The sequence below is a fragment of the Biomphalaria glabrata genome, chromosome 2, assembly GCF_947242115.1.
Source record: "Biomphalaria glabrata chromosome 2, xgBioGlab47.1, whole genome shotgun sequence".
Taxonomy (NCBI): domain Eukaryota; kingdom Metazoa; phylum Mollusca; class Gastropoda; family Planorbidae; genus Biomphalaria; species Biomphalaria glabrata.
The window spans coordinates 23,500,575-23,518,985 of NC_074712.1; the positions used below are offsets into that span (position 1 = coordinate 23,500,575).

Here is an 18,411-nt window from a genome sequence, read left to right on the forward strand (position 1 = left end):
TCGGCAGAAGCCGGAGCGGAGGGACTATCCGGTGCACCCCTAATATATATATATATATATATATATATATATATATATATATATATATATATATATATATATATATATATATATATATATATATATATATATGAAAACTGCATTGGATCAACTACACTACTTACCATTTGACAGCTGGATTGGATCGACTACACTACTTACCATTTGACAGCTGGATTGGATCAACTACACTACTTACCATTTGACAGCTGGATTGGATCAACTACACTACTTACCATTTGACAGCTGCATTGGATCGACTACCTATCCCCCATGGGGGATGAGTAAATGCTTAAGTCAATGTTTTTGGCGTTCTTAAAGAAGAACGGTGTAAAAGAGGTGCCCTTGAAAGTGCCTCAAAGCATCATTTTGCCCTCACTGGCATAGAGGAAAGAAGCTGGCAGCAAATGACCTTTGAAAAACAAAGGTTGTGGTACACACATTCAAGACCCAAAGAAAGGTGGCCCTTGATGAAGACAAGTGCAGATAACAAAAAAAACAACTACTTAGATCCCAGGTGGACAACTGCTATGTCTGCCTTAGATTTGACAAAATATGCAGGTCACAACTGGGCTTACATGGTCATGTGAAATACTGCACTCTTTCTTCAATCTTCACATTTGAAAACATTGACTTATAAATTTAACTACATAACTTCAACTTTAGGAATAGGTTTTCATAATTTAATCTGTTATCATTTCTAGAGTTGTTTTTTTTTTAAATGAATATGAGATAATGTTATTGCAGTTTCATATTTAAACTTCACTTTTTTTTAAACTTATGCAGAGTGTTACAAGCTTTATTTTCGGATAGGATTTACCGGCATATTACTTTAATTTCAAATAAATTTTTTATTTTACAGGGCTGTATTTCTACGTTTGTCAAGTGTGTGGGTCCTAGTAGTATCCCTCTATTACAGACTTCATTATAAAGGTAGAAAACCAATGGATTGTCCTGAAGAAAATATGTACAATGTTACTCGTTGTTGTGGAAATACTCTATGGGAAAGTATCATTGAAAATGACAAACTGGAGAGAAGAACTGTAAAGGTACTGGTAAAATGTTTTAGCAATACTCCAAATTCCAACAAATTCTAGTTTTGGTGTTCTATTGGTGATGACCTACATTTTATTAACTTAAAAGAGAAACAAGTAAACTTTTAAAAGTTATTTTATTTTTTAATCAATTCCTCCTTTATTAACCCAATAACATTTTGTAAGAGTGATTACTTGCTTCTCAATAATTAATGAATGAGAAAAAATTAAAAAAAACAAACAACTAGACTAAACAATACATTAGATCAATTCCAAATAGACCTGGATTTGGTAGATTATGAAATAATTCCTGGACTGACCATGATATACTTAAAATAAATAGACTAATAAAAGCAGTAACCAATTTAAAACCTAAAAGAAAAATCTTGCTCTGGAATAAATGTAACCAAACCTAAAAACACCAAGCTGCATTTAACGTTCAAACATCATTTCTATTATAAAGTTTATAAAAAGTATATTAAAATTAAACACTTAACCCAAAAAGTAAGCTTAAAAGAGTAGAAAAAAGTAGAATATTAATTACCAACTCATCAAGCAAAATAAATAAATGCTGGTTTGAAATAAATTAAAGAAACTTGCAATCTGAAGAAAACCTATATAAAAAATTTAATGAAACTAATGCAGAAAGAATTTATAAAAAGTATACTGAAATAAAACATCTAACCCAAAAGTAAACAGACAGCTGCAGAGTGAAAACATAAACAATGTAATATCTAAGGATAACAATAACAAAAACTATGGTCATACATTAAATCTAAGAAATGGAAACAACAGGAGTAGCACCATTAAAAGGAGAAGATAACTTAACACCTAATAATAAAGAAACTAAAGCTAACATTTTAAATAAATACTTTGCATCAGCATTCTCTGTCCCCAGAGACAAAGACATAACACTTAAATTGAGCCAAGTCAGAAACATAGGAGATATAGATGTACTAGAAAAGGTGATCCAAAAGCTATTAACCAACATAAAACCGAATAAAGCATCTGGACCTTATGGTAGTCTGGCTAGATTACTCAAAGAACTAAGCAATGAGCTAGCACCAGTATTCAAAATACTTTTTCAGGCATAACTTAACAAGGGCAGAGTACCAAGGGACTGGAAAGAAGTAAATGTCACCCCCCCCCCCCTATTTAAAAAAGAAATCTCTGACCCAGGAAACTACAGACCAGTATCTGTAACCAGCAACACATGTAAAATCCTAGAACATGTAATATGTAGCAACATTATAAAACACCACAAACATAATGTCCTTACTCCATTTCAACATGGCTTTAGGAAATATAGATCATGGGATACAAAACTAATAGAACTTAATGATGATTTTTCAAAAGGCTTTGATAATAAAATGTTAACAAAAATGTTTCACTTTAATAAGAGTTGGATATATTAAAGAGGGTTGGTTTGTTATTGAGTGGATTTTAATTTTTTTTTTTAAGTTATGCTGTATATTATAAAATGTAAGCAGATTTCCTGGCCATATGTAAACTGTATTTGACTAAATATACATTGTATTACTATATCTCCTTTACAATAATAGATTGTTCTTTTGCTCAAACCTTCTAATCGTAACTTTCTTTAGGTTTGCAAAAGATGGGAATAGAAGCACAATTTACATTCAAATCAGCCATTTATAATTTACATTGAATGTGGACAACATTATTATATACTGTACATAGACAAGTGACACAGTAATTTTTCTTTATCATTGTCCAAAATGAAAATCTGCTTCATTCCTTTTTTTTATTTCTGAACTACATCTTCCCAAAAAGTATATATGTTGTCTATTCACTTGAGTGTGTAATTATACTTAATTAATAAACTTATCACCATATAAAACAATCTGTAGATGCAACTGAAAGCTGTGGCTTCATATATTAATCTTCTAGGTATAAACATCAATGTAAAACATTCATAACTCCAACCGTTCACTATAATCCTAACTCACCAAACAATTGAGTACCTTTCTGATATCACCAGATTTGTCCTGTCAACAAATTTATTACCGTTATATTTTAGACAACTTGATTGTGGTAGTGCTTGGCTGATTGGAAATGTTCTTGACATATCTATTTTTTGTTGTTTTTTTCAGTGTTGGGAGAGTTATGTGGGACAACAATTCTACAAACTGTGCATAACAGATTTTATGTCTGTAACATTAATAGTTTTATCCATAAAAATACCTCGCAGGTCAGTTACATAATATTATTCAATCTTCTTCTATTGTAAGTAAATTCAAACAATATCTTTGTTTCTTCATATTATTTCCAGAAATTATCAAACTGTAGTTCCTTTATATGATTAGCTAAATTTATTCACCCCTGTTAAAGCTTAGTAAAGTTCATATTCTGTCTACATAAAATAGATGAGCCTTGGATTATGCAGTTCTCTCAGAGGATTTAGTTTTGTAGTTAAACAGATGCTGGGAAATAAAAAAAAATGATTTTATTCCAAAGGAAAACATTGTCCACTCCACTTTTAAAAAAAAAACTTTGTTTCCTTTAAATGTAAAGAAAATGTTTGTGCTATAGTTAGCAACAAGAAGAGGCAACAAAAAGATATATTGCTTCTTCATTTATTTGTTTTAGTAGAAATCAATATTTCAAACCATGACTACAAAATAGGTAAATATCAAGTTGAAAAGATGTAGATAATGTAAGAAAGTCATGGTACAGATGCTTTATACTGTTTACCTATGGTTTTTTTTTTTGGTCAGGTTTTTTTGTTACAGGCTATCCTTTTTTTTATTCCACACTTATTTTAAAAACATTTCACTTAGTAGAACATAATGTGCCATTGTCTTTAAATTTGAAATTTAAAGAAGAGTGCAGCATGTTACATCTGATGCAGTTGTTACATTGTCATAACAAGATCATTACTTTATTTCAGAATTATTCACCATCACTTACAGCACAGGATCTGGGTCATTAAGAAGCTTGGCAGAGCCAAGTTTGATCTTCCATTACAAGTTTTGGACATTGTCTATTCACAGACTGTTTGCTGGTAGGTTTGGAACATTAACTCAAAGTATGTAAGCTGATATGTCTATCCTCAAATGATGGCTTTGAGGATGGCTTGTAGTTTTGGACATTGTTTACTAACATACTATTGGCTCTTGTTTAATTCTATGGAAAATAGAGTTATCCCTTAAAGGAGTTTGCTTTGTCAGTACTGATAAAGTTGAAATTATAATTCATGAAGCTTATTAAGATTGGACTTAAAGGTCTGTTCAAAAAGTAATCAGTATTCTAAAGAGTAAAAACTTTTTTCTAAGTTATCAAGAAATACTGTTCCTTAATAAGAAAATGTATTGGAGCTTTCAAATCCCTATTACTTTAATTTTTCAAACAGAATTAAGAAAAACATTTTAAAAAATAAAGCTTATATGAATTGTACTGGTATCAATTAGTTTGAATCAGATATAGATCTAGACCAACAGCAATAAATCTGTGATTAGAAATATTTTTACCAATAGTTTAGCTCTAGTGCATGCTTTTAGATTTCTCACTACGCTATGATCCTATCACTTATCTGGACCAGTTTGGAAAATGGGATTGGGAAAGAAAGAAAGGGATATCTGGTTCAATTTTACTTTAATTGCTTTTTAAAAGGTATTTATTAAAAAAAAAGGGGTGGGTAACATTCAATGCAGGCCTTTGGAAAATGTATTTTTTTTTCCTCTAGGCCTGCAACTTAAGATCTAAAGAAATGTGTACGCACTTGTCTTATAATTGAAAGATGCTTCTTCTTTATGATTGTCCTAAGATATGAGTCTAAGATTCTTGGAACACTAGGCACATGGAAGCTTGTCCCAGGGCTGGCCTTAGATAATTGGAGGCCCTAGGCAAAAGGAAATAGAAAAAATAAATGTACTCAAATTATTTCAAACCTAGTGTTCCCCAACAATAACATTGAGCACAAGTTTTGCTATTTTTCTCTAAAAAATATTTCGAGTCATGTGCAAGGCCCCCACCAATCGGAGGGCCTAGACAGCTGCCTAACTTGCCTATGCCCTGCTTGCCATCATCTACCTGTCGGAGTAAAAAAGTGTTCTGTGAGGGAAAGATCCAAGCAGATTCAATTTTTTACCTTCCTACTACTGATGAGATGTATGCCAAGCCAAGATCCTTGGGTTAGAGGCGAGGTCAAAGGGTGAAGACGCCTGGGAAATTCCTCCTTTATTCCTTCTCTATATCATATCAGCCAAGCAGATGTCTGCAATAAACTTCCCTTTTGAGAAACAGAGTTTGGGTATTGGCATGTTTTTTAAAATTAGGGCTTTCTTCCATCCCCACCACTGCAATTTTATTTTCTAAAACTATGAGGAAGTCAGTGTGCATCATCTTTAAGTAGCAAAGAACAGGTATATCAGCTAGAGCTAGTGTATATATATATATGTGTGTGAGTGACATTTATAGCACTTTGTTTATTATATATAGTAAATATGTCTTTCAGGATGGGCATGTTTTTCAATCCATTGCTACCTGCTCTGACATTTATAAAAGTGTTCTATTTCTTCTTCTTAAAAAAGGTAAGCTACATAGTTTCTGTATTTTCTATTCTATTTTTAGTGGGAAAAAGCTGGTCTGTCCATCTGTCACACTCAGATCTCAAAAACTTAAAAGTTATTGAAAATATGATCTCATAAAATGCACCATTTCTGAAACAATACATAAATGCAAGGGAGATTATATCAACAAAGAAATATTATTTTTTTTTGGTAATGGCATGCTGTCCATGCCCACAGTTTGCTATAATAGTCCCCAGAAAAATTGGGAGATGGGTGGGGGTGATTGCATCCCACTGTCCAATGTGGTACCAAAACCCTCTTTCATTTTATATTTACAAATGATCAAATTTTAGTTTAAATTGCAGTGCAACATACAAAAGGGTCAAAACATCAATAATTTATATATTCTGCATCAATATTAGAGTTAAAACCCAGTGTAGAAAGGGCTAAATAATTAGTTCCCTTTCAGACCCTGTGATCTATAGGGCAGATAATGTTAAGGTCATCTGTTTCTGTAGCCCACGGTTATGAGCTGGGTGTCATGTGGCCAGCATAACGACCAACCGCCTTTACTTTCCCCAACTAAAGTCAGGTATACATTAGAATTGGGTGGACTCAGGAGCTCACTAAAAATTCCAATATTCAAAATCCCAGTCTTCCCCGACATTCGAACCCAGTACCTAACCACTCAACCACCGCGCCCCCTCTTAATAATTAAGATGAAATTAATTAAATTAAATCAATGCTGTGAGTGACTTAAGTATTACTATAAGAAAGCTTTCAACTTGCCAGATTATTATTTAGAAAAGTTTATCATTTTGTGCACATATTGTGTGATTATTTTTATAAAAATTCCTCGGGGGGGGAAAGGGGGGGGGGGGGGAGATGTTGGTCGGTCGAGTGAAAGGAAAACTTCACCCTTTGAATCTGCTAGTGATATAATATACATATACAAATAACTTCTGCGTTGAGGGTCTATGGATGTTGTTGATAGCTTCTACTTCATATATATTAGTGATTGTGTGTGTGTAATAATAATAATATAGGCCTAATAATAATAATAATAATCTTTATTATCCATCAAAATTTGTCTTACAATTTGTGCATTACACCAAACAAAACATTACAACTATAGAAAGCCAAATATACATTCACACCAGACTCACTCATAATTTACATGCAAAAAGTTTATACCTGATGGTTTAATTTTATTTAATGATTTGATTGCTAGGGGATAAAAGAGTTTTTGTGCCTGTTTGTCTTTGCTATCGGTGTCTTGTATCTCTTTTGTGATTGTAAAATCACAAAGGTGATTTTTTATTTCTAGAATATTTTTATTTTTCTTATGAATGTTTTTCTCAAACAGCTGCCCAAATGGGGTTTGTTTTTTGCAAATTACTTTACCAGCAACATTTAGGATTTTATGAATTTTTTTTTTTTAATGTTCAGATTGACATACCAGGCAGTTATATTACAACTTTAAATATTGCAGATGTGCGCATGATAAAACATCGCCAAGGCCTTTTCGCTAACATTTAATGAGGACATTTTTCCATGTAATCTTTACTGCCCTTTTTTGCTGATATAGTCAGTATTTGCAGTAAAATTTAATTTATTGCCTAAGATAGTACCAAGGTATTTAAAAGTTTGCACTATTTCAATGGTCTCTCCAGCCATGGAAGCAATATCATTTTCCTTCTTTCCCTACGAAAATCGATTATCATTTCTTAGGGTTTTTTTTTTTTACATTTAATATTAAAAAATTATCTTCACAGTATTTTTCAATGTGTTGTATTTCTCTGAAATACTCATTTGCGTCTGAGCTCTCTGAGAATAGGGCAAAGAAGAGCTGCATCATCATCGAAGTTTGTAAAGGAGCAAAAAGGACTATCGGATTGAAAATCATTAGTGAAAAACAATGACAATGTCACAGCCCCTGGGGTGTCCCTGTGTTAACTATATGTGCATTTGATATGTATATGATATATATATATATATATATATATATATATATATATGTTACCTGCAAAGTCCAGGCAAACTGAGAAATGATTTCTTCATTTTCTACTTTGCCTTATCATTGTATAGAATGCCTAGGCATTCTATAGAATGACTACAGCTGCTTTAGGCAAAGTGGTAAATACATTTCTCTGAATAATATTTTTATTTGCTGGTAATTTAAATAATTTAGTCTTGTTCTTTAGAGTTGACTCCTGAAGCCTTTCCCATATTTGGGTATAGCTGCAAGGCAGCATAGGTTCGAATTCAGAGTTTTCTTTCTCCTAGGTTGGTAGCCATCCAAGGCTAACAAGCCCTTCCTGCCTGAAGCTTACTGCTGTTAAGAACTCACCTTTGCTGTTAGTGGAAACAGTTCTGCCAGATCCAATATCTGAGCCACACATGAGGGTTAGGATTTGGACTGGTTGTCAGAGGTTATTTGAGAGCATGCCATTAGAAGCCTTTTATAGATAGTGGAGTGCTTATATCCACGTCTGGCAATGACAACCTTACAGAACCTACATGCTGCTTACACACATTGGTATGCATTAACTCATGTTTGAACAGAAATAATTTCAGCTAATTAAGCTGATGTGAAAAAAAAAAGATACTTTTTTTGCCATCTATTTGTAATGGGGAAGGTATTTTGATTGATTGATTGATTTTAATTTTGTTCCTTAACTACCCTGTATTTCTACCTACAACATCTGAATAGAACTTAAATGGTTTGTGCCACTGCGATGACTGTCCATTGCTTTGCATATAATTCAACATTTTATCATTCAAAATATTGTAGCTAGTGCTACCATTATATGTGTGACATGTACACAATATTATTATTACAATTTTAAGCTTACTTTTTATTATCTTCTTTTTTTCTTAAGTTTGAGCTGTTGTCTGTTGCTGAAGCTCCTCAAATTGCATACAGAGCCTCACGATCTTATTCATTTTTCCAGACAGTTTTGCTTGTTTCATTTATCATCATAACATGTCTACTAGGCTACATGATTGGGAAGTAAGTGTGTTCTGTTGTTTTATTTATCATCATAACATGTCTACTAGGCTACATGATTGGGAAGTAAGTGTGTTCTGTTGTTTTATTTATCATCATAACATGTCTACTAAGCTACATGATTGGGAAGTAAGTGTGTTCTGTTGTTTCATTTATCATCATAACATGTCTACTAGGCTACATGATTGGGAAGTAAGTGTGTTCTGTTGTTTTATTTATCATCATAACATGTCTACTAGGCTACATGATTGGGAAGTAAGTGTGTTCTGTTGTTTTATTTCAACCCACTGCTAGTTTTGTTTATATAATTTATGCTGGAGTTATTCACAATTTTTACTTGTACTCATTCAAATTAGCCATTATTCCACTTTATGGAAAATGTTACCTAAGGTTAATTGTCAGCCTCTAAATTGTTTTTTAATTTGTTCATTTTTTTTACCTTCATTCGTGCAATGCTCACACAGCATGGTAAATATCTTGAATTGGATCATTTTTACTAACAGACTTATTTTTTAACTGAAGAGAAAATGATGATCTTCTTTAAGAGGTAAGTGTTGAATAGTATCAATAATGTTTGTAGCCTTTATTCATTTTTGTAATTGCTCAGAGCTTCAATTGTGTAGACGAAAATTTAATATAGAAAAGATTATTTTTCATTGCAAAACTTTTCAGAATTTTATTGTTAAAAATAAATAAATGCATAGCTCATACTCTGTTTTCATTGTAATAGCAAATAAATAGTATAATAACAATGGAAGTTTGAGCTAGAACAAATAATGTCAATTTCTTTGATTCTGAAGATAGTGATTTAACCACCATCAAAATATAAATGAAATAATCGATGGACCATAATATTGTTAAAATACACAGTCAAATAAAAACAGTGACTAATATAAAACCTAAAAGAAAAATCTTACTCTGGAACAAATGCACTTTAACAAAATTACACCAAGCTGCACTATACTTTCAACAAACAATGTTATCAAAAAAAAGGAATGAACCAACCAGTTAATGACCTCTGGAATTTTATTAAAAAACATCTTAAAAGCATTATAGAAAATCAAATACCAACTAAATACTCATCAAATATATACTAGTTTGATAATAAATTAAAGAACTTATGCAAATCTATATACAAATTTTTAAGAAACTAAGGCAAAAGAGTATATGAAGTATATTAGAATGAAACACTTAACCCAGAAAGTCAGCAGACAGCTGCAGAGTGGATACATGAACAATGTTGTATCTTAAGATAACAATAAAAACCTAGGGTCAAAGAAAATAAAATAAGAGTAGCACCATTAAAAGGAAAAGATAACTTAACATAATGATAATGAAACTAAAGCTAATATTCTAAATAAATACTTTGCATTAGCATTCTCTGCCCCCAGAGACAAAAACATATTACTTAATTTGAACCAAGTTGACAACAGCTAAAAGTCAGGGTATGGAGACATAAAGCACAGGATACATTAGAATGGAGAGATGTGCTAAAGCAGGCCAGGGCCCTCCATGGGTTGTAGCACCACTGAGATGGATGGATGAACCAAGTCGAAAACATAAGAAATATAGATGTACTAGAAAAGGGAATCCAAAAACTATTATCAAACATAAAACCAAATAAAACATCTGGACCTGATGGTATTCCAGCTAGATTACTGAAAGAACTAAGCAAGGATCTAACACCAGTGTTCAAAATACTTTTTTCAGGCAACACTTAATCAGGGCAGTGTACAGAAGGACTGGATAGAAGCAAAATTCACTCCCCTTTTTAAAAAAGGAGAAAAATGTGACCCAGCATTCACAAAGTTCATCATCATAGCTTGCTTAAAGAATTAAAATATTTTGGCATTACTGGTTCATTATATCAATGGATTCAAGATTTCTGATTTAAATTCATGTGTACCTCAAGGAACAACCATAGGTCCAATTCTATTTTTTAATTTACATAAATGAATTACCATATTGCATTAATTCTAACAAAAAAAAGTCAGATTATTTGCAGATGATTGCATAATATATAGAACATAAAAACAACACACAAATACAGAAATTTTAGAAAGAGAATATGATGAATTACAGAAATGGGAATCAAATTGGAGCATGTCATTCCACCCAGAAAAATGTTTTTATATAGGGTAACAAAAAAAAATAAAACAAATAAATACCACTTATCTTATTCATCAAAATATCTAGGTGTTATAATAAATAAAAAAATATGGAATCCCCATATCAATGAAATTATTATAAAAAATTAAACAAGCATTTGGGTTAATTAAAAGAAATTTTTACAAATCAAATAAGGACATAAAAAAAAATGTTAGTTAGGCCAATAATAGAATATGCATATTGTGACATGCATTACAGTAACTTATCCTTTAATAGAAAAGATAGTATTTGTCTTTGAAAATGTATGAATCCTAGAGAATGAATGTAGGCCTACTGTTACTCATAGTTTTCTAACTCAAAATTCGGTTAATGATTATTTGTTTTCAGTCACATTTTCTTTCATGGCAGTCTTTTGCATGGCAGACTTGACAGCAGTGGATGGAAAGCAGATGTGAATAAAAAAAAGACCTCAACATGCTGTTTGCAGTCAACTTGACAAGAGTGGATAGAAAGCAGATGTGAATAAAAAAAAGACCTCAACATGCTGTTTGCAGTCAACTTGACAAGAGTGGATAGAAAGCAGATGTGAATAAAAAAAAGACCTCAACATGCTGTTTGCAGTCAACTTGACAGAGCAGATAGAAAGCAGATGTGAAGTAAATAAAAAAAAGACCTCAACATGCTGTTTGCAGTCAACTTGACAAGAGTGGATAGAAAGCAGATGTGAATAAAAAAAAAGACCTCAACATGCTGTTTGCAGTCAACTTGACAAGAGTGGATAGAAAGCAGATGTGAATAAAAAAAAGACCTCAACATGCTGTTTGCAGTCAACTTGACAGAGCAGATAGAAAGCAGATGTGAAGTAAATAAAAAAAAGACCTCAACATGCTGTTTGCAGTCAACTTGACAGGAGGGGATAGTTATCTTCACCACCTGTTTAAAAATGCCTCTCTAAGTATAATGGGGGAAAAAAAGGTTAATAATGCAGAAAACTAAAGAAAGTTTCCTTTGCACAATTTATAATGATTCATGATTATACACTATTTTAAAAATAAAAGAAATAAAGAATATGTTATTGTAATACCAAAATAGGGCCAAACTTAAGTAAGTGGATGCCCCAGGGCAGTATTTTTCCTAGGCATTTCCACGTAGAATATAGGCCATTAGTACTTATAATATATGGACTACCATACATGTTTTATCATAACATATATGCAATGCACATACTCATTGTGATGCTAGAAATAGATCGGTAGCAGTGTTTTGCTTATTGTTAGCCCATAATCTTTGCAGGCCTAAGAGTAACGGGAAAACAGTGTCAGGAACTCCTTCTGTGTGCTGCAGTGTGCATTACCACCAGTAGTGTTCATCACCAGTCGCATTATCTAGGGAAAAAAAAGTTATTTTTTACAAGGGTGGCTCTAATTTTTGTTTTTGCCTTTAGCCTATAGATATTGAATCTAGAATGAATGTAAATACAAAAAAATAATTAAAAAAAAAAACAGTTAATCTTGTGTAGTTGTTTCTTGACTATTGACAGCTAAGGGTCTGGTGGAGCACTGCAAGCTCCCCCTGTGGGGTTTAGGAAGGAGCCTCGACACCAATAGTTTTCATACATTCTTAACTTGCATAAACCCATTCTCCTGACATCTAAAGCTGATTATTCATCCTATTAAATAATGGCAGGTCAAATTAAGTAAACGTTGGGGTGATACTGATGTTGTGACTTGACTTTGGAGGCACAAACAGCATAAGTATATCGTAATAGTATATTCATGTTAAACAAGACCTCTTTTAGTCAGCCTGTTTTGGTCAGTAAAAGAAGCCATCAAAAATAGGTGGCTTGACTTTCCAAATTGCTTCGTTCGATCCTGAACTATTTATTTTTTTCGTTGAACCTTGCCCAGCTCGACCTTTAACTGCCTGAACCTCGTCGTTAAGGGCTTTAATCTTTTGCTCCATCTCTGCTGTTAGCTGTGACTTCACAGCGGCGATTTCCTCCCTTAACTTACTTCTGAATTCCTCCAAATCTGTTTTCAGAAATGTCGCCATTGCTCGCATTGACCCTTAACATTCTGCCGAGATCAGCCTTCATTTCAAACTTGTAAGTGTCCGGGTCAAACCCGTCTTCTTTCAAGGCATCTCTCAGACAGCTAACGAGGGTCTCTTTGTTTCCTGATGCTACAATGTCTTGCCTCTTTAACTCCTTACATATTTCATTAATCTGGAGCTCATGTAGGCGTTTAGAAGTAGACATGTTAGTAAGTAGAGTATAGGCTCTATTCCGCTTCGACACCAGTTGTTAAGATGTTGGGTTGAACTAAAGAAAATAACTCCCCGATTCTTAGATCGCTGGTATCTCTCCGATTGAAGAAACACAATCCAACTATGAACAATCAATATCCCCGATAAAAAGAAATAATGTCACTATCTCCAAATCAAATTTACATATCCCGATTCACTAACACAATAGAAAGCAATCCTCAGTCAAGAAATCCAAACTCAAAACTAAAATTTCTTAACACATTTACACACTAGGCAAGGTCATTTACGCCCAACAGCCTAAACAAAAATCACCCTACTTTGCACCTGGAAAAAAAATGGTTAGTCAGGGAGGAACAGGGTTACAACAATATGTATAGAATCCCCAGCATGTCACCGTAACTTCTTGTGACATCTGCCATCTCAAGAAAGAGTCTACAACTTTAGCACTTCTCAGCACTATCAATGAATTAGCACTTGCAATCAACAACAAGAAACCTGTGACAATTAGTGACAGATTTTTTTTTTCTAAAAATAATTGTGTAATTTCTTCACTAAAATGAAAAGGAAAAAGTATTGGTCTGAAAAAAAAAAAGGGGGGGGGGGACTGTATCTATCCCATGGCCCCCCCTTGTACTGACCAATCTTACCCTCTTTCAATTTATATTTTCTAATGATTGGAGTGTTTTGCCACATAATAAACAGTTCAGATATCAATATGTAATATAAGCTATTCAACTTATATTGTTCACAAACTATGATTTCTGCATAAAATTTTGACCCCCCCCCCCTCGCCCAACCAACTCAAAGTGTTTGGGTGGGGAGGGCAATAGATGTAACATGCCCACATATCAGAAGTGGGTGAGAAAATATCAATAAATAGCATATATCATATAAATAATTCTGTTAACAAACTGTGATCTCTGCAAAAAGAAATTGGATTGCCCTTAAAGGGTTGGGGGGAAATTGATGCAATAGCCCCCTCCCCCCCAATTCCACCGGCCAACATACTAGAGGGGGTGTGGGGACATAAAAATTGTTTAAAATTTAAATAATTGGTATATATTTTTAACATAAGCCTAAGTAAAGAATTTATATACGTATTGTGTGATGTCTTCTAAAATTCGCCTGCCCCCTCCTTCAGGAAGTTGGATGAGGCCGCCCCTCTCCCTAGGATCCACCAGTGGTTTGTTGTTCCATTATATGGTCCCTAGTCCCTTCATATCAAAATTATTTATGTTATGAGAATTTTATTCATTAAGAATTTATTAAAAGACTATACATTTTGTGTGCACTTGTGTATGTTTTTGCTTCTGTTCATATTCTCTAATATTATCATTTTATTTTCTTTATTCTTTTTCTGTTACATTTTACCAGCGAAACATAAGTAAAATATTGTAGACAAACATCTACCTACCGTACAGAGTTTTTTTCTCAAGTACGGTGCCAAAGTGCTACAAATAGTCAGAACAGAAAGAGAATTGTTATCTATAATTTACAATAAGACAGTTTTCACAACTACATGGAACTTTTTGTTTGTTTGTTTTGAAGACGGTCTCCCCTTCTAGCATCTAGCCTGTCAATATAAAGGATAAGGGGGTGTAGGTCATGTCAGGTTGTGAACTGACCTAAGCTGTAATGTGATACCATTGGAAGTCCAGGTGAGAGTACTATTGTTCTCTACCTGAAATGTATGAGATATTGGACTGGGATAGCTTCATTCATTGTCCAGTCATCCTGTTTTCTGGTATGAATCTCACTTGTTATATATATATATATGGCTCCTTTTGTCTCGAAAGGCAATGGATGCGCCCAAATGAGTCACTGGCTTAATCTTGAGACGGGGCAGAATCTGGTGTGGCTAATCAAGCCAATTCTAGAACGGCAGACTTTGCCACAATTCGTACATGTGTATGTTTCTGATTTAGGGCTAGCAGACAGGGCAGCTTTCTTTTTATCCCTCTTGATTAAAGCCGCTTCAATTCTTTTGTTCTCAGCAAGGGTTGTCCCAGCACGCACAGTCTGTCTCCATGCACACCGGTCTTTGGCTATGTTTTCCCACATACTTTCGCTGATGCCTGAGACTCTCATGTCTCGCTTGCAGACATCTCTATATGTTAGTCTTGGGCGGCCCTTGGGTCTGACTCCTTCCACAAGCTCAGCATATAAGATATCTTTCGGGATTCTACCATCTGGCATGCGGGTGACATGTCCAAGCCAGCGTAATCTTCTTTGTGTCAGGAGAGCATACATGCTGTTCATATTGGCCAATCTTAAAACTTCCTGATTGGAGACATGGTCCCTCCAAGAGATGCCCATTATGCGTCTCAGGCAGCGCAAGTGGAAACTATTCAATCTGTGCTCTTGGTACATGTATGTTGACCAGCTTTCACTGCCATAAAGGAGAGTGCTCACAACACAGGCGTTGTAGACTAGGATTTTGGTCGCTGTGGTCAATTTACCATTTTCCCAGACGCGCTTGGAGAGTTTTGCCAATGCTGTGGTAACTTGTTATAGTTAACACTATTCATTATATAATTGAAACATTTTTTTTCTTCTTAAATATTCATGTCTTTTTCCTATATAAAAAATGCTTATTATAAAATGCTTTCTAAAACATTAACAAGACATAGATCCTGGCTCCAAAACATGCCATCGGCGAAACGGCATCGCCAAAACGTCACGTACCAGCGCCAAGGATGCTTTACTATTGCAGGACATCGTAGCAGGGTACAGCCTCAAAAACATCTTGATGACTTTTAAAAATACATTTTGGTAGAATAATAGATTGATAAGTATAGCATAGCTTGATCGCGAAAATGGAATGTAAAAAAATTATTTTATTATCTGTATTACTATTAGCTAATTCTGAATTTAATTTTTTTTTGTCTACCTATGATAGTTTAAAGCCTTCTATGAGTTGTGGTCCATTCAGAGTTTATTCCAGTGATGAATTTGTTATGTTTGATGTCGTCACCAATGAAATTAACTCATGGCCAACAGTACCACAAAAAATCGTTCGATACTTCGAAACTGCTGCATTTTATGTTCCAGCATTTCTTATTTCTCTGTAAGTTTTATAGTCAGTATTTCAAATTTCTACCTAAATTTGATTTTATATTGCAGTATTGTTATCTTTTGTAAGTATACAGCTCTAAATTGATCAGGTTCACAACTATATAAGATATTGGTGTTGACTTTTTTTGTTTTGGCTAGACTATGCTTTAACCCTAGTAGCAGATTCATTTAACTTCATTACTATTCTTTATTTATTAATAGAAACCTTTTCAACATATTACTAAGAGTCTAAATCAATTTTCAGATTATCTATTTACTACTACTTGGCAGTAACAGCAGGTTACAAGAAAATGGAGGAACTTTTAAAAGAACAATTAAAATCAGTTAGTATAGAACAATTCATTTCTGTCCATTTGAATGTTAGTAATGCCTAGTTAACTTTTGTTCATTATAAATCTCTAATCACTAATAGGATACACTTAAATCAATATTTTTGTTTCTGTATTGATAGATCAGCAACATGCATGCTGTACTATCTCTGATAAGCTATGTTTTTATCTGGATGGGGTCCAATTATTTTTTTCTTTAGTAAATTGTTCATGTTCTTTAGTAAATTAAAAAGATATATATTTCACCTTGTCTTTTTGCCCAACATAAAATGGCTGTCAAGGAAACTTGTTTTTTTCTTCTTTAGGAAGCTCATGATAAACAATTCCTTCTTGCAAGAGTGGATGAAATTATTAAACGAGGACAATGGAGACAAGAAGATTAACTTGACTTTTCAGATAACCAACTTAAATCTACATGCCTGCCTGAGAGGTCTGATCCTACAACAACAGCAATATAACTGATAAAGGACACACAATTTCTATTTAATAAAGAGCCTACCAAAATGGATGATGCATTGAACTGATGGCACATATAAATATTATATCATACAGCATTACAAGAGCCTTGGTGGTTGGTCTCAAATCCTTAACATTTAAGCTCAAAATTCTCCAGTAATAAATATAAGGAATGGTACTTCAAATATAATGTAATAATAAATGTGGCATGCTAAATAAAGAAAAATGTGTTCATTTTGTCATCCAATGAATTAATCTTCTAGTGCACACCATTTGGTGGATGAACTTATTAAATGAGGGAAATATTGCACATCAAAGTTCACTGAACATAGTATAACTAACTTGTAACAAAGTTCACTGAACATAGTATAACTAACTTGTAAGTCAGGATACATTTGAAGGCTCAACATTTTTTGTTATAAATATGTAGAAACTAGAGATGGGAAACGAACCGAACCCGAACCGAACTTCACTTATGACCGAACCGAACCCAAACTTTGAAACTGCTTGGTACGAACCGAACGAACCCTCCTTATCTTAACCGAACTAATTTTGCAATTTGCACATCCTTTTTTTTTTAATTTTTGGTTAAAAAAAATAATAAAAAAAATAACTTAAATATTTTATTTAAATTCTAATGATTCCATTATACTTTGAAAACGTGGGAGGGGGGGGGGGTATTTTGAAAACTTTAAAAAGAAAAAAAAAGCGGCGCGCTAAGATTCCCATGGGTTTTTCCGTATGTGCCGACTCCCTCCTGGCCTTGAATTTTCGCGGGCTGTTTGCAATATTGGTTTTGAGTCCAATAAGCGCCCTCTAATTAGATCTAGATTCTAGTAAGTACAAAGTCAACATTAAAATATTGTCACTTTTATTAGAGATGGCTGTTAGTTGAGAGTAGAATAGTTTTGGCCAATTAGAGAGTGTAGATATAAATCTACAATTAAGTTCATTTGTGTTCTAGTTTAAAATACATTTTAATTATCTTCTATTAAGTGATTTATTTTTACAAAATTGTGAAGTCTTCCATATTGGATTATTATCAGTGGCGTAGCTAGGGTGAGGGAGGAGCAGGGGGGGGAATGGAAAATCTCCCCGGGCCCCCACTTGAGGGGGGCTTCAAATGAGTTTTTTTTTTTACAATATTCAATATTACGCAAAATGCAGGGGCCCCCAAAGAGGTCCAGCCCCTCCCGGGCTCCCAAATGAAGAAAAATTCCTAGCAACGCCCCTGAATATTTTTACTATTATTTTGTTTTGCATTATTGATCATCAGTATTTTTAATGCTGCATTTCTCAAACTTTGGGTCCTCCCCCGTGGGTGGGGATGGCGAGTACCTTGAATTGGGGGATGGGGAGACGCAACTAACTGACAAAAAGGGGTGTCATAGAGTGTGTGTGTGTGGTGTCTGGTGGCGATAAGAAGAGGTTAAGCGACTGATTTGTGTTTATGCATTGATTATGATGAAATTAGAGTAATGCAAATGTGAAACGGCAGACATTCTTGAGACCTAGATTTCGTTTAAATATCAGTATATTTCATTAATATTACATCTTATAAT

General features: G+C 33.7%; 1 protein-coding gene across 6 annotated transcripts in view; it reads left to right on the forward strand.

Annotated features, from left to right (window-relative positions):
- The window catches only part of LOC106070827 (transmembrane channel-like protein 7), a 76,902-nt gene extending 59,750 nt beyond the window's left edge, over positions 1–17,152 (forward strand). For 4 of the 6 annotated variants that reach the window (XM_056019672.1, XM_056019677.1, XM_056019674.1 and 1 more), the window contains exons 10-17: positions 902–1,088; positions 3,188–3,285; positions 3,985–4,098; positions 5,551–5,626; positions 8,488–8,618; positions 15,889–16,056; positions 16,309–16,387; positions 16,699–17,152. In XM_056019672.1, coding sequence (XP_055875647.1) covers positions 902–1,088; positions 3,188–3,285; positions 3,985–4,098; positions 5,551–5,626; positions 8,488–8,618; positions 15,889–16,056; positions 16,309–16,387; positions 16,699–16,776 — 931 coding nt within the window. In that variant the 3' untranslated portion in view covers positions 16,777–17,152. Of the gene's footprint in view, positions 1–901; positions 1,089–3,187; positions 3,286–3,984; positions 4,099–5,550; positions 5,627–7,891; positions 8,130–8,487; positions 8,619–9,118; positions 10,773–15,888; positions 16,057–16,308; positions 16,388–16,698 lie in introns of those variants that run through there. The other 2 variants (XM_056019676.1, XM_056019675.1) reach the window with 2 other exon arrangements.
- Positions 17,153–18,411: the final 1,259 nt, after the last annotated feature.